General features: G+C 33.3%; 2 protein-coding genes across 6 annotated transcripts in view; one reads left to right on the top strand and one right to left on the bottom strand.

Moving 5' to 3' along the window:
- The window catches only part of LOC126889924 (uncharacterized), a 249,886-nt gene extending 230,523 nt beyond the window's left edge, over positions 1 to 19,363 (bottom strand). Inside the window, exon 1 of one of the 2 annotated variants that reach the window (XM_050658661.1) lies at positions 18,968 to 19,363. In XM_050658661.1, coding sequence (XP_050514618.1) covers positions 18,968 to 19,147 — 180 coding nt within the window. In that variant the 5' untranslated portion in view covers positions 19,148 to 19,363. Of the gene's footprint in view, positions 1 to 18,963 lie in introns of both variants that reach the window. The other variant, XM_050658662.1, reaches the window with a different exon arrangement.
- Positions 1 to 23,997, top strand: part of LOC126889923 (E3 ubiquitin-protein ligase MYCBP2) — a 743,799-nt gene that overhangs the window by 509,516 nt on the left and 210,286 nt on the right. The window lies entirely within an intron of this gene.

A 23,997-nucleotide genomic window follows, 5' to 3' on the forward strand; every position in this document is an offset into this window, starting at 1 on the left:
CAACATAATAAAGGACTACCTATCTGAAAGAACCGTATGCATATCGAAGAAAAAGAAGAAAGAAATGACCGCGGGTGTACCCCAGGGGTCAGTCCTGGGACCCTTACTTTGGAATATACTATACAACGGGGTACTAGAAGTAAACAGGCAGAGAGGAGTGAGAGCGATTGCATACGCGGACGACCTAGCACTACTGGTCGAAGACGACATGAATAGGGGAATAATACAAAAAGTAAACGAAGCAATACAGAAGACCGCAGATTGGATAGAGAGAAATGATCTAAAGTTAGCAGTAGAGAAGACAGAATCCATTATCTTGAGGGGACCAAGAAAGAGAGATGACATAATATTTGGATATAAAGGCTCTGTAATAAGACCCCAAAAGACGGTTAAGTACCTCGGAATTATTTTCGACGACAAGCTTAAATTCGGACAACACGTACAAGAAGCATGTCGGAAGGCAGAAGAAAGGACCTCTATACTAAATAAATTTATGCCAAATATAGGGGGTCCTGGATCCCAGAAGAGAATAGTGATGGCACAATCCATCTTATCCATAGTTTTATACGGAGCCCCAGTGTGGCACGAGGTCCTTCGAATGAAAAAGTATAAAGACGTGCTTCTTAGGACACAAAGGAAACCTCTGATCAGGGTGTGCAGCGCGTATAGAACCGTATCAACCATTGCCTTACAGGTGGTGGCTGGGTCTGTACCGGTGCACATCCTGGCCAGAGAAAGAGTCCGAATGTACCAGAGGGGCAACGGGGCAATAGGTTCAGGTCCACAAGAAAGGAAAAGAAGTCTAGAGATGTGGCAGAGGGAATGGGCAGCCGAAGTCGAGAAGGCGGCCTGGACGAGATCCCTGATTCCAGATGTGGTGAGGTGGTACGAGTGCCGGCATCGGCGCGTCGGCTACTATTTCACACAATTTTTGACGGGACATGGATCGTTCAGGAAGTTTACTCATCGTATAGGGAAAACCATGGACGATCTATGCCCTGAGTGTGGAGTAGTGGATGACGCGCAGCATGTCGTCTTCGTGTGCCCTGCATACCAGGCGGGACGTACCGAGCTGCAGCTGGGACTGGGATCCCCTCTAGGCGAGCCTCACGAGCTAATTGATAAAGCTATCAATAGCAAGAGAGACTTCGACCTGATCATTGCTTTTGTCACGAAGACAATGAAGCACAAAGAGGAGAAAGAGAGGCGACTGCAAGCGGGATGACCGTCTATTTATTTATTTTTTTAACGTTTTTATTTTTGTGTCGCAGATGGCAGCCAGTGGGGGGAGGATCCTTTACATCCAACCTGCGCTGTCTGTCTTATTTTAACTAGTGTTACTTATTTATTTATTTTATCTTGTTTTATCTTCTTATTTACTTCTTCAATCTTATTTATACAATATTTATCATTTTAAATCAATTTTATTACTCAAATGTGTTGCGTGTTGTAAGCGGTAGTCAGCAGAGGGAGGACCTTTTACATCTAACCCATGCTGACCGCCTTTGTATTGTTTTGTTTACTTTCTGTTTTGTCTTGTTTTAGTCTGTTTTTTGTTTTGTATCAGGTAGTGGGGGAGGATTTTTACACCCAACCTCACTGACTGCTTCCTGTTAACTGTAGAATGAATGGGTATGAGTGTGAGTGCGAATTGATGAAAGCACGAATGTTTGGAGTTGCTCGTAACTGTCGACTGGTATCCTTTTGCTAGTTCATGTTTGATTGGGGGCACCCCGGTCGCCCCACCCGCACATGGGCTGCACGGGACGGTCGTCTTCACCGACCGGTCTTTGTGCGGGGTGTGTGCGGGACGGGGCGGCTGGGTGGCCGCTTAATCTACGGAGTGCACGCAGAGGGTGCCCGGGGGGAGTTATGAGTAAGGTCGACGGGTCAGACATGCTCGCCAAGAGCGGTTCCAGACCTGTCGGCTGGAGGAAGAGGAGGTGAGTTTAGTCGGTAGGCGGTTCGGCACGGTGAAGCGTGACGGATCGAATCCGACACACCTGGGACACCTTCCCAGACGGTCTTTTGAAGATTCTCACCTCCAAAAAAAAAAAAAAAAAAAAGTTTGAGTCAACTCAAACGGTGTAGACTCCAACTATAAAAAGTATACTCTTCCCAATGCCATTTAGTAAGAGTTGATTCACACAAACAACCGATTCTAGAAATTAAATGATAGTGGATATGTTCAAATCATGATAAGTACATAGTTAAAACGGTCAAAACAAAGAGACGCACTCTAATCAAAATAGCACGTGAGATTATACTCGTATAATATTTACTGAATCGATCCAGGAATAGTCAACTCAAACTAGTAATAATTGATTATATTTTTCCCGCGATCTACTTTTACTAACAAGGTTTAGGAATAGTCTACTTCAACTAGTAAAAGTTGAATTAAATTTTTCAAATCAACTCTTACTGCTCGTTTTAGTGGGTGTTGACTCCAACTAGGAATAGTCAACTTTAACTGAGAATCAACTTGGACTGTAACATATACATTTAAATCATGATTCGGGAGTGCTCCTCGTAACATTAAACGTGTCTTGGTTTGTTTATGTCTAGGGCATCTTTATTGTAATTTTAGTATAGTTTTTTCATAATACACTCAAGAATCTGTTTCCGGAAATTGCAAGAGAAATGTTTGTTTATAAATCAATAGCGAATAGCTATACTTAACTTTTTCGGGGTGGTCTACAACGCACGTGTGATTTAAGACAATAACAATGAGACCTGCTTGTAATTTGAAACCTGTTGTATTATTAGCAAAGGAAGTACTTGTTTAGCTTCCCTTTAGTGTAAGTTACCAAGTTGGAGACTTATGAAGAAGGGTTTTCATATCGGATATCAAAAATAATTTTTCAAGAGTAAATTTTTTTAAATATTAGGTGTTTTGGATAAAGAAAATACAGTAGAAAAAATGAAAGAATACCCATGAACGAACATAAAAAACACGCTATATTTTCCTGTCACCGTGTCACACAAAAAATTGGCCAGCACAGGTACATGTAATAATTATTATTACATGTACTTGCGCTGGGCAATTTTCTTTGCGACATAATGACAGGAAAATACAGCGTGTTTTATATGTTCGTTCATGGGTATTCTTTCATTTTTCCGACTGTATGGATTGTCAAAGAAAAATACCATTAAGTAACAATATATTATTATTGATTATATCCAAAATAAGAGAGCTAAAAGGAACTACAACGTTCACGCTAAAAGGGGTTTTATTGTTTCACATGGTCAATGACCATCTAAATATGAAAAAACCGCGGAGTTCTTCCATTTAAATGGGTGCGTTTTTGAGAAAGGGGTGAATAGGGACTAATTCATTGTGGTGAATGAATAGGGACTAATTCAATACTGCATTAGGGTGAGTTTTATGCAGTTTTCGTATATACACATCTACAGAAAAATTGTTCCAAATTAAATTTACTATCAAAATGTAATAATAAGGCAACAACAACTATTAAGCTAAGGAAGCAAACGGAGCCTATTAAAATAAACCGAGGAGTAAGACAAAGGGCTACCATCTCGCCCAAGCCACCCCAAGCTATTCAACCAAGCTCTAGAAGATGTGTTCAAACAAACAACTACACTGGGATGGCTTGGGTATAAACATAAACGGGCCATAGGCGTAACCAGGATGATCCTAAGGGATCATCCTGGATCATACAACTGCTGGAAGGTCTCTGGGGCTATGGTGTTAAGCGTATAGAGCTCAAAGTACATCCCAATGGGGGGGGTTATAACCCCAAAACCCCCCCTGGTTACGCCTATTAAACGGTCAATATCTGAATCACTTACGATATGCTGATGATATTGCATTAATAACAGAAAGAAGTGAAGAACTACAAAGAATGATGGAAGAACTAGATAGAGAATCGACAAAGATAGGACTGAAGATGAATTACAGTAAAATAAAAAGGATGATATTGCATTAATAACAGAAAGAAGTGAAGAACTACAAAGAATGATGGAAGAACTAGATAGAGAATCGACAAAGATAGGACTGAAGATGAATTACAGTAAAATAAAAACTATGACCAATCAACAAGAAGAACTAATAATTACAGTGGCACAAACAAGAATAGAACAAGTAAAAGAGTATATATACCTATATGTATATCTAGGACAAATCACAAATCAGACCGAAGAAATAAAGAGATGAATAAGATTGGCCTGGGCATCATTCGGAAAACTGTCATATTCTAAAGAACAGAAAATACCCGCAATATCTAAAAACAAGAGTCTTCAATCAATGTATACTCACTGTTCTAATATATGGCTCTCAGACATGGATGTTTACAAAAGAAAATATGGAAAAAATAGCAAAGACAGAAAGATCCATGGAAAGACAAATGCTGAACATTAAACTATCAGACAGGAAAAGAAACGAGTGGATCCGTAACAAAACAACAGTGAAAGATGTCTCAACCCAAGTAGCAAAGCTTAAATGGAAGTTCGCCGGACACACCCTACGGCAGAAGGGTGAAAGATGGACTAAGACGATTATACATTGGAGACCGTGGAACCACAAACGAAAAAGGGGAAGGCTACAAATGCGATGGTCAGATGACCTGAAGAAGCACACTGGGTCAAAATGGATGCAAATTGCCCAAGATAGAGAGGCATGGAAGAAGGAAGAGGAGGCCTATATCCAAGGATGGATGTTTAGGGCTGATTAGATAGATACATAGATCAAAATGTCACCTTCTAGGCCTACGCCTAGTTTGACCGGTAACATAAATATTAATGAAAAGTTAAACTTTTCAGCCTTAGGCCTTCAAAGGCTGTTGAGCTTTATAAAATAAAAAATTCAAATGATGAAAGACTGCAAAAGTTTTGAGTTTTTCCATCTACTAAAATCTGTAACGCACCAAAGTTTAACATAAGCTTTCAAACATGCAGATAAAAGTATTAGTTTTTTGATAGTTTTCACTGCAATTCTATTTGCTCCGTACGTGACCATGGTGGGCATACACGAAACTCATAGGCGTAACCAGGATGATCCTAAGGGGGGGTTACAACTACTGGAAGGTCTCTGAGGGGTATGGTGTTAAAGGTATAAAGCTCAAAGTACATCCCAATGGGGGGTTTTAACCCCCAAAACCCCCCTGGTTACGCCTATGACGAAACTATACCAGCGTCCGTAGCGGCGAAATATGACAATTTTGGCGAATTTGTGTAATGTCTGTGTCATTATGTTCGTTCGCGGACCCTGTCGGTGACTTTAAGTTCACGACAACGCATGCGCACTTTAATTCCATATTATACTTAAGTAAATGTATTTATTAAAATGCGCATGCTCCACTTGCCGTGGACTAGTCCCTGACCGTCTTATTCGTTTGTTAAATATTTTTATTCATTTGAATTGGGCTAAGCGAAGTGATCTTTAAGTATTTGACATATTTCCTGTGCGACTTACTTAAACTTTCCTTTGCAAATAAAATGGCACTGTTACTTAATTAATGAACTCATTAATTAAGATTAATTCAGACATTGCTTTTAAAAAATACCGACTTGGAGATTGGAAGTATTTTATCTGTTTCCTTGTTTGACTTTCTCCTATAGAGGCGCCGAGACAGTAGTTGATGGTTTTTTTAGTGGGTGCATTTTGTAAATTAATATTTAGGAATTTACATCTGCATCCACTCCAGTCTGCGCGGCCTTTTTGAATTCATTTTGCTATTGTTTTATTATTAGTTGAGATCGAGTTTACAGACGGTTGCCCTGTTTTATCTTCTTCCACTCTTTCTTTGTGGGTTATTATAACTACTCCATTAAAATGTTACATTTTTTAAGCCATACCTTGCATTTGTTAAAGGAGTCAATTTTATTTCTTTAGTGTGTGGGGATCAGTAAGAGCTTAAGTTCAAGTTTTTGGTGTCGCCACCCTTGTCCCCCGGCCGCCATCTTGGAAATGGGGTACAAAGGGGTTTCGCGCTTTATCTCGTAAACTACCAACTCTACGGAAAATCTAATTAAACATAAAATGTAGCAAATTAAATTTTCTACAATTTTATTTCTATTACTTTTTATCGTCAAGTGACCAACAAAAAAGATATAAACAAAAATATATAAAATATTTTTAACAAGATTCTTTTTGGAGGTTATAACTTTTTTTCAGTTCATTTTAAAATAAAAAAACACTATAGCAATTTTGTAGAGGGTTTTTCAGCGAACAATTTTCACTATAAAGTTGTTTAATTCTATTTATGTATATAGGTTTTACAGCGCTCCAAACTTGACTAGATTCTCGAATGCTCATAAATATCGAATGCCCAGGGATACAATAAAAACAAAAGTTACGCTTACTTTTCTATCTATATATATTTTTTATTCATACAATTTATTATGATTTTAACATTCCTATGCTATTATTATTCTGTTTTTGACCTTTCTCCCCACTATAAAACTTATAGCCCTAAGCATATATATAGAAAAGGCCCAGGAAGTTGTTTGAGGACAAATTCGCCGGTTCAGAAGAAGAATGACGCAACCGCAAAATGCAAAATTCTGAAGAACAAAAAACGATTTTTGAAATCAAAATCATAAAGTATGATCAAAATTAGCCATTCACCACACCGTGGTCAGGATCTCGAGATTTAAGCGTTTTTTGGGTTGTGTCGCTTGTCTATGAAGTAACATAACTTTTTTCCTATTATATATTTTGTCTTAAAATTTTCCAAAAAACTTCTTCATGAATTATATTTTATTGTTGTGTTGGTTAAAATTATAATATAAAAAGTTTGTCACTCAACTTTTTTAAGTAAACAATAACTAACGAAATATGATGACAAAATGTTTAAAAGTTAACAACTCCTTTTTTAATGTGTTTAAACATTTTGGACAAATTTCATTATTATCTACATACTTCAGATATGACACAGATATTCCACCACCTCTAGATAAAAATAAACTTCATATTCTGATTCAGCGACCTCGAAAACATAAAAATAGACCAAAATTGGTTATTCACCTTAAATTTGATTTTCGTGGTCGGCATAACGGTTGATGCCGCTCGCCTAATATATGGATAGAAAAATATTTATTTTGATTGCATTCCTATGAGAATTCGAGAATTTGGTTCAACTTTATAGTGAAAATTGTTAATTGAAAAATCCTCTACAAAATCGCTATATTATTTTATTGTTAAATGAACGGAAAAAAGTTATAACCTCCAAAAGAAAATTTCTTACAAAATTTTCTATTATTTTTGTTTATAACTTTTTTGTTGGTCACTTGACGATAAAAAGTAATATAAAATTGTAGAAAATTTAATTTGCTACATTTTATGTGTCATTAAATTTTCTGTAGGATTCCTAGTTTAGGGAGATACAGCGCGAAAGCCCTTTGCACCACTTTTTCCAATATGGCGGCCGGGGGACAAGGGTCGCGACCCCAAAAACTTGAACTTAAGCTTCTACTGAACCCCCCTACACATTAAAAAAATAAAATTGACTCCTCTAAGAAATGCAACCCTAAATGTAACATTTCAATGGACTATACTTTCTACTCACACAACTAATGAAATTAAACTGTTTGTCTGTCCGATTAGAATATATCAAACAAAGATAGAAATATGACGAAAGACGATGAATGATACTGGAAACAAATGATAGTTAACAAATTTTCAGCTTGCTATTAATTAACTTTTTTGGTACGCGGGATCCAGGCCTATTAATAATCAGACCATCGACTTTTTTCGCGCGCATAGGTTCAATAGTCTTAGTAATATATTTAAGTAGGTAAAATATTATCAGCTCAACATAATATTTAATTATTATTTTTTGTACTTTTGGACTATTGTCACTAAACTCATAATCAAACAAAAGAATTATTGCACAAACGTTTGAATTCGCAACATTGTGAAACTGACTGGTGAGTGTTAAGATTAATGTGAAAATTATCAAAACAAAATTCTATTAAATAAACATGTATGTACTGAAATATGAAATCATTTAGATGGAAATATATTCTGGAAAAAATAATTAACTTTGTAATAATTATTCAGATGTTTTTAAAGTGATAATATTTACTTCCCTAAATCTCAAACTACCTTAAACTAAAAATATAATTTGTTCGTTCTGTTCGAAAACAGAGGTTGAAACTTCGAAGACCTACAGACTAACAAAAGTAACTAGAGGCAAATGAAAATTGGCAAAAAAATGAAGAAGGGACGTGCGGCAATCCAACTTTGAAGTCAATGAAATAATAAGAGACCTAAAAGATAACAAAACAGCAGGAGAAAGTGATAGGGATAAGAAAGGAAAACAGATACTTATACAAAAAATGTGTCAATAATCGCTAAATTGTGAGTCTACGAGAAAATAATCAGAGCGATAGTGATGTATCCCGCAAATCGTGGATTATGAACCAAAAAGAAAAAGAAAATAGAGATATGGGAAAGAAAAGTGGTCAGAAAAATTTTCGGAGGAATCCAGACGGCAGAGAATATTTGGAGAAGATGAACAAATAAAGAAATAATGAGGATGTATGGAAAACCAATAATTACGGCAAAAATACGAGCTCAAAGAAGTAGATGGCTTGGTCACATTATACAAATGTCAGATAACCGAAATGTTAAAACAATACTGAAGGAAGATTCTGAAATTGGCTTTTGTGGCATGTTAAATTTGATGTTATGTTTTTACCAACTTTGCACCAACAATAATTGTGGCTCAATCCCATTTATAAACATAACCCTATACTGAAGGAGTAATGGGGAAAAAGAAGAACGTCAAAAGAAGAAATGGTGGGAAGCAGTAAAGCAAGACATGCCAAAAATAGGCTAAGATATTTGAGAGGAAAAGACAAGGGGCCAGAAAAATGAAGGGACATATAAGTTTTCGGAAGCCACGGGTTTACAAGATCTGCTGAACAACTCCAACTAGGTACTGCTAAACAAAGCAAACAGTTTCTGTGAAAATATGGACTAAAATTGAATATAAAAAAGACCAAATACATGATAATAACAAAGAAAACAAATATACAAACAAACATACATTTGGGAAATGTACCGATAGAAAGGGTTGACAAATAAAAATACCTAGGAACCTGGATTTCAGACAATAATGATCAAACAACAGAAATAAGGGCTGATGGAAATAGCAAGAAATGGATTTGTAAAAATGAAAATAATTCTCTGCAACAAAGATCTTAGATTATAACTGAGTTACTCTCAGAGCTTTGAGATGCTACGTGTTTTCAATACTTCAATATGGACTTGAAAGCTGGACATTGAAGCAAGAACACATAAATAAGCTACAATCCTTTGAAATGTGGAGTTACAGGAGGATGCTTAGAATAACATGGATACAGAAAAAAACTAACACGGAAGTATTGTGAGAAATGGACAAAGAACACGAAATTATAAACACAATAAAAATATGAAAGTTACAATATAGAGGACACGTACATAATGAGGAGACAGCGATATGGCGATATGAACTGCAAAGACAGGGAAAGATAAGAGGAGGAAGGAGTATAGGAAGAAGGAAAGTGTCATGGTTGAAGAATTTAAGGAACTGGTTTAAATGCAGTTCGAACTCTTCAGAGTAGCGGTAGATAGAGTAAAGATAGTGATGATGATATCCAACCTCCGATTGGGAGACGGTACTTAAAGAAGAAGTACTCCAGTTATATCCTCTATATCGTTTGATCAAATAACTCAAAACTCTGTTATTCCCATTATCCCATTTGAAAACTTTTATTGTTTTCTTTATTTGAAATTGCTTTATAAACATGTTATTCTATTAATTTACTTAACTGTGCCTACCTTGCTAAAGAAAACAAAATCGAACCATTGTTGTGACATGTTGGTTGCAAAGAAATAGAATAGAATTCTCTGAAAACGACAAGTTAAAACATGTGCAATCGCAATAATATTTTTGTTTCCTTCATAGTTTTCAGTATTTCTTCTTCTTTTTTCATCCTTCTTAATATTTCCGTGTTCGTTAAGTGTTGTGTCCAAGGTATTTTGCACATTATACAAATATAATCCACTACCCGCTACAAATATAAATCGGAGAGTACATACAGACACGAAAAAACCATCGCACACCCATATTCTTCATTCATTCTTGCTATCGTAGAAAACTGATGCTATCAAAATATACTAAAAAAAGATGAAAAAATTATTAACATTAACCTAACCGTATGAAAAGAAATTAGAGGATCCGCTATCAACGAATTTATTCAAGTTACTATTAGAACAAATGATGAGAAGATCAAAATTTGAGCACAAACAGGATTATTACTCAAATTTTTCAAGGAACAGTGCATAGCGAACGTGGATGCAGGGCCGGTTCTAGGGTTTTGAGCGCCACGGGCAAAACAAGATTTGGCGCCCTTTCATACGAAATATTATATACTGCAAATATAAGAAAATAGTAATAAAAGGCAAAAAATTAAAATTTCATTATAAAGAACTATGTAACAATATATTTAATCAAAAATAGTACAATAGTCATTTATTGTTTACAGCTGATGCAACATATGGCGTAGCATAACAAACGCATTTGAAATTCAAGCAACGAAGGAGCGAGACAAAAGATAAATATAAATGCACATTGCCAACAAACAGAAAAAATGTAGGTATAACGTTGTACTTTTACAATACCAAAAAAAGATGTTGATTGTGTGCACTGCAAGCGCACAATCTGCATCCCCAATGACTAAATTGAGTAAGTGGGATCCACATAGCATAAAAAATCAGGAGGATATTCTTTGCAGACACGAGCTTGTACACCTTTATTTCTTCCCTTCATGTTAGATCCGTTGTCATATCCTTGGCCTCTACAATCATCTAAATTCAATTGAAAATCATTCACTGTTCTACTATATAATGAGTTGGCCTATGATACCTACAACTAAGGCTATGGGAAACAATGGAAGACCTCGAAGTTCCACGAATATTAATAAAAGCAGTATAAACACTATACAAGAAGAACAAAGTAGCTATCAAAACGGGCAATAGAATATGCAGTTCATTTAAGACGAAAAATGGACTGCTACAGGGCTATCCCTTTCCTATTTTAAATATTCCTGGAAAAAACCCTGAAACCATTTAGAAGTGCGAAGGAATGGGTATACCAATAACAAAAGAATAGGCTGGAAATAGACGAAGGTAAACAAATCAAAGGAACAAACAAGTACAAGTATTTAGGTTTCATAATATCAAACAAAGGAACAACTGAAGAAGATAATATAAAACATAGACTAGGACAAACAAGAGACTGCATATGAAAATTTAGTAAATTAACCCGGTATTGTTGGACAAGAACATCAGTATAAAAACAAGAGGAAAGAATATATCACACCATGACAAGAAGTATCTTGACTTATGGGTGTGAAAATTGTATAATAAATAAGTAAACCAAAAACAAAATAAGAGCAACAGAGATGGAATTTCTAAGGAAAAGCTGTGAGTACCAGCTAAAGCTAAGAGCAACGAAAAGAGATCAAATAAATAACAAAGAGATTAAGAACAGAATGGAAATGAACTCAGATATATAATAGACTATATAGAACAGAAGAAATTAACCTGGTACGGACAAGAAGAAAAGCAGACAAAAAACGTTGGATCAACAGAATAATAGAGTGGAGCCCGATACGAAGAAAAAAAGAAATGCAGGCCCGAAGATCTTTCAGAGGTGAAGTGGACGAAGCAATGGAAAGAAGAAATCTGCAAGAAGGGGACTGGCAAAACAGAAAGAACTGTAGAGAACGGTTGAGTGAAGGAATACACTGAAAATTATGGAAATTATAAAGGATACAGGGTGTTTCTAAATAAGTGCGACAAACTTTGAAGGATAATTCTACATGAAAAAATGATGACAGTTTGCTCTATAAACGTATGTCCGCAATTGTTATGTTTTCGAGAAACGAGGTGTTGTAATTTTTCTAACAAACTGGTGATTTAATGATATTTCAAATAAAAAATAATTTTGGAATTCCTGGTTTAATTTGTGACAAAAAATTTACCCTTTTTTTCATACGACGCGCCGTTTTTATGCAAAAAAATAAAAAAAAATATCACAAGGAAAAAATTCCTGTACTCGCTGTATACCATAAATCACAAAAAATAAAAACCTTATCTTGTAAAAGGTATATTTAAATATACCTTCCTTATCTTGTAAAAGGTATATTTAAATATACCTTTTACAAGATAAGGTTTTTATTTTTTCGAAATAGGCTTCTATACATTCATATGAAGAAAAACTTGTCATTCCTAATTCATAGATACCCAGATTGGGAGAAAAAATTTTTAAAAGAAGAAATAAATCACTTTACAATGAAAGAATAGGTAAATTTAATTACTAAGACCGATGAGAATAATAAGTTTAAAAAATCACTTCAAATGTTCAAAATTCTCGTCATTTACCTCATGACCTCATGTGCAATAAGTTAATATTATGATTTTCTACCATAAATTTAATTATTCATTTATTTTTTATTACGTGGATACCTACTTACCAAAATTTTTCTACAACCGTGTTAAAAATGCAATTTTTAGCACTCCATACGAGCGTTAAAAATGCTACTTTAAGGCACTAGTGCTTTAAAATATTTTTAAGGCACTGCAGTTCGTATTGACCGTATAGGCAATTTTGATGTGTCAAAAAAATATAAAAATGGAATGTCAGTCAAGTCCAAGAAAAAAAAGTTTTTATAGATATTATCCTGTAATTACGTTTGTAGAAAAAATATTGTATGATATGCGTGTTAAAAAGTACATTTTTAAGGCACTCATGTGAATTGCAGAACTCGCTATCGCTCATTCTGCAAACTTTCACATGCGTGCCTTAAACGTGTACTTTTAACACTTATATCATAAATAACTATTTTCTACAACCGTGTTAAAAATGCAATTTTTAGTACTCGTTACGTGCGTTAAAAATGCTACTTTAAGGCACTAGTGCTTTAAAAAAATTTAAGGCACTGCAGTTCGTATTGGCCGTATATGGAATTTTGATGTAATGTCAAAAAAATATAAAATTGGATTGTCAGTCAAGTTCAAGTAAAAGTTTTTGTAGATACTGTCCTGTAATTACGTTTGTAGAAAAAATATTTTATGATATGCGTGTTAAAAAGTACATTTTTAAGGCACTCATGTGAATTGCAAAACTCGCTATCGCTCATTCTGCAAACTTTCACATGCGTGCCTTAAGGCTATGGGTACATAATTCGCAAATATTTTACATGTATCCCTACTTTTTCTGTCTTTATACGGCAAATTACGTGTAGTAAAATTCACACTGGTATGGATATGTAAACATTACTAGAATGTCATTCTACTTGAAAATGTCATCAATAATTTAAAGAGATGGCTTTTGAATGTTCTTGGATAACTGTTATTTTTATAATTGCAAATTATTAATTCAGTTAATAATAAATGTGATAATTTTTTCACTAAGTATGTATTCAGTGATTGTAATAATTTATTTGTACAACAAAAACTCATACTCAATCGAGAAAAGAGGAAAAGTGTTAAAGTGATTTTTCAATAATATATTGTTATGGAACGCTTACAATTTTGAACATCTTTAACAACAAAATACTTGGATCACAGAATATATTATCCTGATGTATTCTCTGCTTGGATCTTCCACAAATAATACACAATAAATAACTTTTTATTAAGTTCACGTCTTAAATCAATTATTTATCAAATACACTATATATCAATAATATTTAATCAATAACTTAAAATATTCCCGATGCAATGTCAAATATTTAAAATTGTCACTGATTGTCAGTGTCTGACTGACAATATATGCTGACAATATTATATTCGGCTAAGTGCGTTGTGAGACAAAGATAGATTTGGAAAATATTACCACGGCATTGAGTTCATTTTTTTCGAATCTTGAAAAAACCAATAAATATTTTTGAAAAATTTAAACGCAGAATGAAAGATTAAATTATTACCGAGGGCCGAAAGTCCCTTAGAATAAATAAAAAGTTTATTTTGAATGAGATATTTGAAATTAAAAATGACACTAAATTTTCGCTTAGATTTTCACTCCTGTAACTTATTAAAATAAACATTATAGACGTTCTCAGGGACTTTCGGCCCTCGCTAATAACGTAATCTTTCACCCGTGTTGAGCTGGCCCCCCCCACTTGCAAAAATTAAAAAACAAATAGCCCTGATTTATGAGCTATTTATGAGCTCTCATATTCCGCAAACTAAAAATTTTGAGCTCGTTCCACTGAGCAGGAATTTAATACCCTAGTGGGGGGGGCTGAGTCAGCCCCCCCCACTACTTAAAAATAGGAATATTGAATCGGTTTTTGCGGCAGAATTACGAGCTATTTATGAGCTCTTGAAATTATATAGTTTCGATTTTTGAGCTCATCCCCTTCACCCCCAAACAACCCTTTAATTGATTTAACTTAAGAGAAAGATGCTGAGAAAACTTAAAATATATCGTATTGCGGATATAATTCCTATAGCTTATATACTCTAAGAATAAACTATTAAATCAAGGGCATTTCGATTATTGAGCTACAACCCCTTCGCAAGAAAACCACCCTATCTTCCCGGCTTAAGAGAAAGTTGTACTTAAAATGCGTTAAACTAATTATTTGGCGACTACATATCATTTAATAATTTATAAGCTTCCAAATTACGCGCATTTAGATCAGTAAATTGCAATTTATTTTGTATAGTGCAGTCACTGAAGGTAAAAATCAACGATTACCTTCAAGTTCGGTGAACCTTCATCGATTTTCACGAAAATTGGTCAGTGGTTAGAGGATACGTCAAGAAACAAAGGTGACATGGTACCACCTTGCGCCTTTACCCTGAGGGTGGATACCGCCCCTTCTCCGGGGTGAAAATTATTTTATAAAAAATAACTGCACAAATCAATAAAAGAACAAATTAAAAGCAAAATTTATTATATAAAGTTAATAAAATAAGTCAATACTTTTTAAGTTATGAAAGATCAAATATTTTAATTATTTGTGAAAAAAATGCATGTTTTGAAGAGGTTTTTTGTAAATCACTGAAAAACTGTAAATTTTTACAAAAAAGTTAATAGTAGTTTAATTCGTATATCTTATATTCTAAGAATAAACCCTTAAATCACGCACCTTTCGATTATATAGCTACAACCCCTTCGCAAGAAAACGACCCCATTTTCCCGGCTTAAGAGAGAGTTGTTCTTAAAATAATTTAAATTGATTATTTGGCGACTACATATCGTTTAATAATTTATTAGCTTGCAAAATATACGCATCTCAATTATTGAATTGCCATTTTCTTTCTATAGTGCAGTCACTGAAGGTAAAAATCAACTATTACCTTCGATTTCGGTAAATCTCCATTTATTTTCACGAATTGACAATAACAACTTGGGGTTTTAGCCTGGGGTATATGTCACCCCTTCTCGGGAGTGAAAATTACTTTATTAAAAATAACCCCACAAATCGAGACAGGGACAAATTGTAAGCAAAATTTGTTACATAATGTGATTAAAATAAATCAATACTTTTTGAGTTATTAAAGATCAAATATTTTAATTTTTGGAAAGAAAATGCATGCTTTAGAGTGATTTTTCATAAATGACTCAAAAACTGTAAGTTTTTACAAATAAGTTTTCATCACTAAAATTGAAGCTAATAAAAAATATAATAAATTGCTTACTTGAAAAACCTTTAATGTTAATTTAAAGTAAGTTATTGGTAATTAAATGTATATTTTTTTCCGCGACTGTTCAAATCTAAGGGTTCAAGCTTAAATAACGGGAAAAAGATGCAATTTATAACACTTAGGTACTAAATACTTGTCAAAGTACTTAGAAATACCCATCAAAAATAAGATCCAGAAAAAGTTGATAGTATCAAAAATTTTGATTCAAAATCCGCTCACCAATTTTCGTGAAAATGAATGGAGATTTACCGAAATCGAAGGTCATAGTTGATTTTTACCTTCAGTGACTGCACTATAGAAAGAAAATGGCAATTCAATAATTGAGATGCGTATATTTTGCGAGCTCATATAAATTATTAAACAATATATAGTCGACAAATAATTAATTTAAATTATTTTAAGTACAACCCTCTCTTAAGCCGGGAATATGGGATGGTTTTCTTGCGAAGGGGTTGTAGTTCAATAATCGAAAGGCGCGTGATTTTAGAGATTATTCTTAAAATATAAGCTATACGAATTAAACTACTATTAACTTTTTTGTAAAAACTTACAGTTTTTCAGTGATTTACAAAAAACCTCTTCAAAACATGCATTTTTTTTCACAAATAATTAAAATCTTCTTTAATAACTTAAAAAGTATTGACTTATTTTATTAACTTTATATAATAAATTTTGCTTTTAATTTGTTCTTTTATTGATTTGTGCAGTTATTTTTTATAAAATAATTTTCACCCCGGAGAAGGGGCGGTATCCACCCTCAGGGTAAAGGCGCAAGGTGGTACCATGTCACCTTTGTTTCTTGACGTATCCTCTAACCACTGACCAATTTTCGTGAAAATCGATGAAGGTTCACCGAACTTGAAGGTAATCGTTGATTTTTACCTTCAGTGACTGCACTATACAAAATAAATTGCAATTTACTGATCTAAATGCGCGTAATTTGGAAGCTTATAAATTATTAAATGATATGTAGTCGCCAAATAATTAGTTTAACGCATTTTAAGTACAACTTTCTCTTAAGCCGGGAAGATAGGGTGGTTTTCTTGCGAAGGGGTTGTAGCTCAATAATCGAAATGCCCTTGATTTAATAGTTTATTCTTAGAGTATATAAGCTATAGGAATTATATCCGCAATACGATATATTTTAAGTTTTCTCAGCATCTTTCTCTTAAGTTAAATCAATTAAAGGGTTGTTTGGGGGTGAAGGGGATGAGCTCAAAAATCGAAACTATATAATTTCAAGAGCTCATAAATAGCTCGTAATTCTGCCGCAAAAACCGATTCAATATTCCTATTTTTAAGTAGTGGGGGGGGCTGACTCAGCCCCCCCCCCACTAGGGTATTGAATTCCTGCTCAGTGGAACGAGCTCAAAATTTTTAGTTTGCGGAATATGAGAGCTCATAAATAGCTCATAAATCAGGGCTATTTGTTTTTTAATTTTTGCAAGTGGGGGGGGCCAGCTCAACACGGGTTAATCTTTCATTCTGCGTTTAAATTTTTCAAAAATACTTATTAGTTTTCTCAGGATTCGAAAAAAATGAATCCCCATTTGAATAGCATTGCAGCCGAAAATACGTACCGATCCTCTTAAACGTGTACTTTTAACACTTATATCATAAATAACTATTATTTAACGGAAAAATAATAAAAATTCATTAATTCCACAACCAATATTTTACAAAACTTTTTTTATTCCACTTTAAAGCACACGCGCCAGTGTTAATGCAAAACAGAAAGACAAAATTATTTAACGAAAAGTTTTACAGACATAGTAATACAGTAGGAGTAGGTATATAGTATCACTGACTATTCATAATTTTGTTGATATTTAAAATTTGATCTTCGTCCATTTTTAAAGTAGATTGTTGACATAATGTGATAGCTACCTACGTGACAAATGACCCAAAAAATGAACAACCTTTGTAGATCCTAAAAAGAATTTGTCTGCATTAATTTTGTATGAGTGATAAAAACCATAAGAATTCTTGCTGGTATTATATTTATTAGTGAGCTTTGGTTTTAGTCTATTAATCTCTTTTTTTGAGTTATGAATTCTCACTATAGATAGAAATATTTTTCTTATAAATAATATTAGAATTATTCCAACAATGTCATAGGAAGAATGTTCAAAGTTAATATATAAAATAAAAAAAATGAATGAAAAAAATACATTTTTATATCGGCGTCCTTCAAAATTTAGCGCCCCTCAAAATTTGGCGCCCCGGGCGGTCGCCCGCCCCTTTATCCGGCGCTGCGTGGATGATGTGGTGATATATACCAGCGAGAACAAAAAAACATGTAGAAAGTCTTCCAGATTCCAGATATTTGAAGAAGGAGAGAAACTATAGGGACTAATAATAAACACAACAAAACCTCAATATATCAGTCAATACACTCAATAGCAAATAAATTAAAATGAAAGGAGCAGAGGCTGTCTACAGTTTGGAAAAGGTTTCAGAATTTGAATACTTAGAGTAGAAGTAACCATAAACCATAAGGATCACGGGAAAAGAAGCAAAAGAGATAGACAAAAGAATAATGAAGGGGAGCAGAGTGATATAGTCACTAAATTCAATATTGAAAGCAAAAATGTGTCAACAACCCCTAAACTGTGAGTCTACTAAACAGAAACGTTGATTATGAAACAGCAAGAAGAAAATAATATTGATATGGGAAAGAAAAGTGCTCTGAAAAATCTTCGGAGGAAATTAGAAGGAAGAGAATATTTTTGGAGAAAGTGAACAAATAAATACAGAAATAATGAGGATACTCATAAGCTTTTATTGTTTTCCTTATGTAATTTACATTATAATAATTTTATAAACGCGCAATTCTATTATTTTGAGCATTTTGAGCTAACTCTTTTCCTACATTAATAAAAAAAGTAAAATTGAACAGTTACGTTGTTGTGACTTGTAGTGCTTGTTGGTTGCAAATAAATAGAATGGTATTCTCTGCGACCGACAAGTTAAAACACGTGCATTTGCAAGATTTTGCAATGTCTTCAACTAGAAAAAAAATAAATACAATCAACATGCCGAAGTTAAATTAGGAAATGCATCTGTATTTCCATTCATAATCTATCTGTATAATAAACAATAGCAGTTCTAATAAACTAAATATTGAGCTAATGCAAAAGATAATAAATACCAAAACAATCCCGACAGTTGAGATAAAGGAGATGTAAACAAATCCATTATCTAAGCCACTGTATTCAGATGTTAGTATGTTGTACTAATCCTAATATTTTCTTATCGTAAGTTTGTTAGAAACAACTGAGTAATCCAATGTTGACTTGCCTGTCCTTCATGTAAACTGCAGTTGATGACTTTCCACGGTGCTACCTTAATTGTGCAATTGCATTCTTGGATGTCGCACATGGTGTACCCCGTTTCTGCCGCTACAGATATAAATCGGAGAGTACAGACACAAAAAAACATCCACAACAAGAAAAACCATCGCACACCCATATTCTTCATTCATTCTTGCTATCCGTTAGCCTGATGAATCGAAAAGAAATTATTAACAATTTGAACTTCGCGATGCGACCGTTTTTTTGTTATTGTTCATGATTTCGTATTTCGTAACTTTATCGACGGCGACGGACGGGACGGATGTTTATTGTTGACTTTTGTGAATGCTCCAAAGGAGTTGACGTACGCAACGCAGCGGATCAACCTAGCACTGAGCTGGAAACTTAACTAAGCGGCTGCGGCTACCAATCTTTGAATCGTAGGCATGTCCGTCTCTTTTACTAAGACAGATACGTACTCACTTTTTTTCTTGACGTATCGATCATATTTTTCACTTGTGAATTAATTTTTTTAATTAAATGCGTTTATCAGTGGCAGCTGGTCAGGGTCGGCAGTGCCGACCCACACATTTATGGACACATTATAGATTTTTTTAAATATATAAGTTAATCAGAGTTGATGATATTCGTTTCTGTGAAAAAAAAAATATCTGTGTGATAATACAGACTAAATTTTATTCATTGTTTTTAAAAGAATTCAATCGATCCTAGCCAGCCTTACACCCGACTGCGATTGTGTGAATTCAAGGCCCGCTTCGGCAAGCCGTACCCAGATTGACCATTTGCTTGTAATAAGACCAGAGACATGTAAAGAAAATAGACTTGGCTAGGGATATGCCACTCAATGCATCGGGGTGTAACGTCGATATCAAGTACGGTGGTCTACCTATCTTTGTCTGTCGTGCGAGTGTGAGCGTATCTACCAAGGGGTGGGAGTAACGGAACGACAGTGACACACAGGCGGCGGCCATCATATGCTAGAGAGAGAAAGCTAAGCGCCGGTAGAGGGAGATCGATAGACCACCGACCCGAACTGCTCCGCGTAACGCTATTTTTCCGAGTTAGTCCAGAGAAATAAGATTTTTCTCGTGACACATCCCCCTCCAGGCCGAAACCAAATTTTTTGAGTAGTATGGACATCTATATTAATAACCTATATGTTTCCTGCAGCCGATTTTGATGATATACATAACTATAAACAAATGAAGATCAAAAAACGCTAAATTTTCGCTTTTTTCGTCTATTACTAAAAAATGAAGCATTTTAAACAAATTTTAGAGTAAGAAACTGATAAATCATATAAAAAACTTCAATATGGCGTTCACTGCATATGTCTATCCTTATTTGTTGCTTAGAAAATTGCAAAATAAGTCATAAATTTTGAGATTTTATAAATGTTCATATCTTATGTAAAAATTAAGTTAGAACTTTCTTATTACACGGAATGCTGAGACTTCTGGTGCTTAAATTATATTCTAAATTTCAAAGCAATTGGTCAAATAGTTTAAAAGTTATTTAATTTGTTTATCCCAAATTAATTTTTTTTGCAACACTATAAGTCAGAAAACGATGAGGATACAGTAATACTTTGAACAGTTTATGAAAGAAAAAGATTTATTCTATTAACTTGATTTAAAAAAATTACAAAAAATAATTATAAATAGTGTAAAATTATTTTGCAAGAACATGTCGATTTTTTGCTTATAAACAATTAGAATAAATTTTTAACCGTTACCCGTAGAAAAATTATTTTTCCATATTTAGAAAGACTAAATTTCTATACACATTTAGAAAGAAAAACAATTGTCCTACAACAATTAGGGACAAAGTTAGCCCCCTTCTTTTTTTAATTCACGGCAGCTTTGTTTATAACAATTAAGAAATAAAATTAGCAGCATTTGAAAGAACATACTTCAAAGTTTTAACGTACCAAGTATACAAAAGATTTCCTTTCAACGAAATCTTAAAAAAAAAATGTGGCCCTTAAAAACGGCCGGCGTTGAAACTTGGGATAGCGATGAGAGGGGGGAAGGAGCTGTTAACTGTATCTCTGGTTCTCGATTATTTATTTCGTTGTTTCTTTTTTTAATTTGTATGTACTTTTTACGTACATTACGAATATGCGTTATTTAAATAAACTAATTGTTATATACATATACACCATCAAATTTGTTTAAACCATTTTTTTCAATTTTTTTAATAATATTTGATGTAACTTTTATTGTAAAACGTACATATTAGTTATACAGGGCGTAACAAAAATACAGGTCATAAATTAAATCACATATTCTGGGACCAAAAATAGATCGATTGGTCCTAACTTACCTTAATACAAATGTGCACATAAAAAAAGTTATAGCCCTTTGAAGTTACAAAATGAAAATCGATTTTTTCAAATATATCGAAAACTATTAGAGATTGTTTATTGAAAATGGACATGTAGCATTATTATGACAGGAACATCTTAAAGAAAAATTATAGTGAAATTTTTATATCCCATAAAAATATTATGGGGGTTTTGTTCCCTTAAACCCCCCAAACTTTTGTGTACAACCCAATTAAATTATTATTGTGGTACCATTAGTTAAACCCACTGTTTTTAAAACTTTTTTGCCTCTTAGTATTTTTTCGATAAGGCAGTTTTTATCAAGTTGCGGCTTCTTTTGTAATATGTTTACATAAAAATTTTATGGGGGTTTGTTCCTTTACACCCCCCAAATGTTTGTGTACGTTCCAATTGAACTATTACTGCGGCACCATTAGTTAAACACAATGTTTCTAAAACTTTTTTGTCTCTTAGTATTTTTTCGATAAGGCACCTTTTATCAAGATGTGGCTTCTTTTTTAATATGGTTCAAAATATGCCTAAAAATGTAAATTATAAATAATAAATTTTCATACGATTACCAAGTCTTCATAATCGTACTTAACCATATATTGTGGTGGATTTGACGAATATTTAAAATATCTCAATAAAAACTAACTTTTCGAAAAAGTACTAAGAGGCAAAAAAGTTTTAAAAACATTGTGTTTAACTAATAGTACCACATTAATAATTTAATTGGAACAAACACAAAATTTTGGGGGGGTTTAAAGGAACAAAACCCCCATAAAATTTTTATGGGGTGTCAAAATTTTACTATAATTTTTTTGTAAGATGCTCCTGCCATAAAAATACCACATGTCTATTTTCAATAAAAATCTCTTCTATATAGGGTGAGGCAGATAACTGGCCTATTAGAAATATCTCGAGAACTAAAGGCAACAGAATCATGAAAATTGGAATAAAGGGGTTTTGAGGGATGATCTATTAAATGAAAATATTTTCATCTCTTTGCAACTTCCGGTTATACCGGAAGTTGCTTATAACTTGGTTTTTTTAAATAGGACACCCTGTATATTTTTACATTTTTGGATTCTTCTCAATATCTTCTTTCTTAAAATATGAGATTTTGTAATATTATACAGGGTATTTTAAAAGATATTTACGTTTTTTTATTAATTTCGTAGCAACATTCACACCCTGTAGAATTGTAATAGTTTGACATTAAAAACTCTGCTTACGTTCAGATGATTTTTAATATAGTCTATTATTGTTAAGAATCATTAGTATAGCTAATTTTGAAATTTTAGTATACAGGGTTGGTCGAAACCCAAATGAATATTTTCTGAGTTTTCTTAAATAGAACACCCTGTATTTTAGTATTGTAATGAAGTGATATTTCATAGTACTTTTTTATTTTATAAGTATTCCCTATACCTAACTGCTTTAATTTGTGAGTTATTGGTGATTCAAGCTAAACATTAATTGCAACAAAAAATACGTAAAATTTTATTAGGTTGGCCGTGAAAATATTCAATCACAAATAATTTTTCAGAAATAAATACATATTAATCCAGACTGATCCTTAAAATTACCAATAATGGTTTAGCTATCAAAATACCTACGTAGTTAAGATTGTTGGTGCGACTAACAATTAAGCACAAATTAAAGCAGTTAGGTATAGAGAATGCTTAAGAAATAAAAAAGTACCATAAAATATCATTTCATTACAATACTAAAATACAGGGTGTTCTATTTAAGAAAACTCAGGAAATACTCATTCCGAGTTTCGACCAACCCTGTATACTAAAATTAAAAATTTAGCTATACTAATGATTCTTAACAATAGTAGACTATATTAAAAATCATTTGAACGTAAGTAGAGTTTTAGTTGTCAAACTACTACAATTCTACAGGGTGTGAATATTGCTACGAAATTAATAAAAAAACGTAATTATCTTTTAAAATACCCTGTATAACATTACAAATCCTCATATTTTAAGAAAGAAGACATCGAAGAGAATCCAAAAATGTTAAAATATACAGGTTGTCCCATTTAAAAAAACGAAGTTATAAACAACTTCCGGTATAACCGGAAGTTGCAAAGAGATGAAAATATTTTCATTTAATAGATCATCCTTCAAAACCCCTGTATTCCAATTTTCATGATTCTGTTGCCTTTAGTTCTCGAGATATTTCTAATAGGCCAGATATCTGCCTCACCCTGTATATTGGACAAAATCGATTTTCATTTTGTAAATTCAAAGGGCTGTAACTTTTTTTATGTGCATATTTATACTAAGGTAAGTTAGGTTCAATCGAACTATTTTTGGTCCCAGAATATGCAATTAAATTTATGACCTGTATTTTTGTTACACCCTGTAATTATTATATTACTAATCCTATTCAATTATTCCTAAATCTAAAATTGGCTTATAATATTAAATTGAAAATAAAAAATCTCAAATAAACTAGGATTTATTTCTTGATAAACATGCTACTAGATAAACGAAAAATGAAATGTAACAAAATTAGAGAGAGGATAAAAAGGATATAATTTTAAGATTGCAAAAAAACAAAATATATTTCATACATTTTGGTATGATAGCAAGACTATTAAAATAAAATTAAGGAGGTTTATCTAGGAATACTTGTATTTTTATGAAAAACGTAACAATTATCAGTTACCCATT

The sequence above is a fragment of the Diabrotica virgifera genome, chromosome 8, assembly GCF_917563875.1.
Source record: "Diabrotica virgifera virgifera chromosome 8, PGI_DIABVI_V3a".
NCBI lineage: Eukaryota > Metazoa > Arthropoda > Insecta > Coleoptera > Chrysomelidae > Diabrotica > Diabrotica virgifera.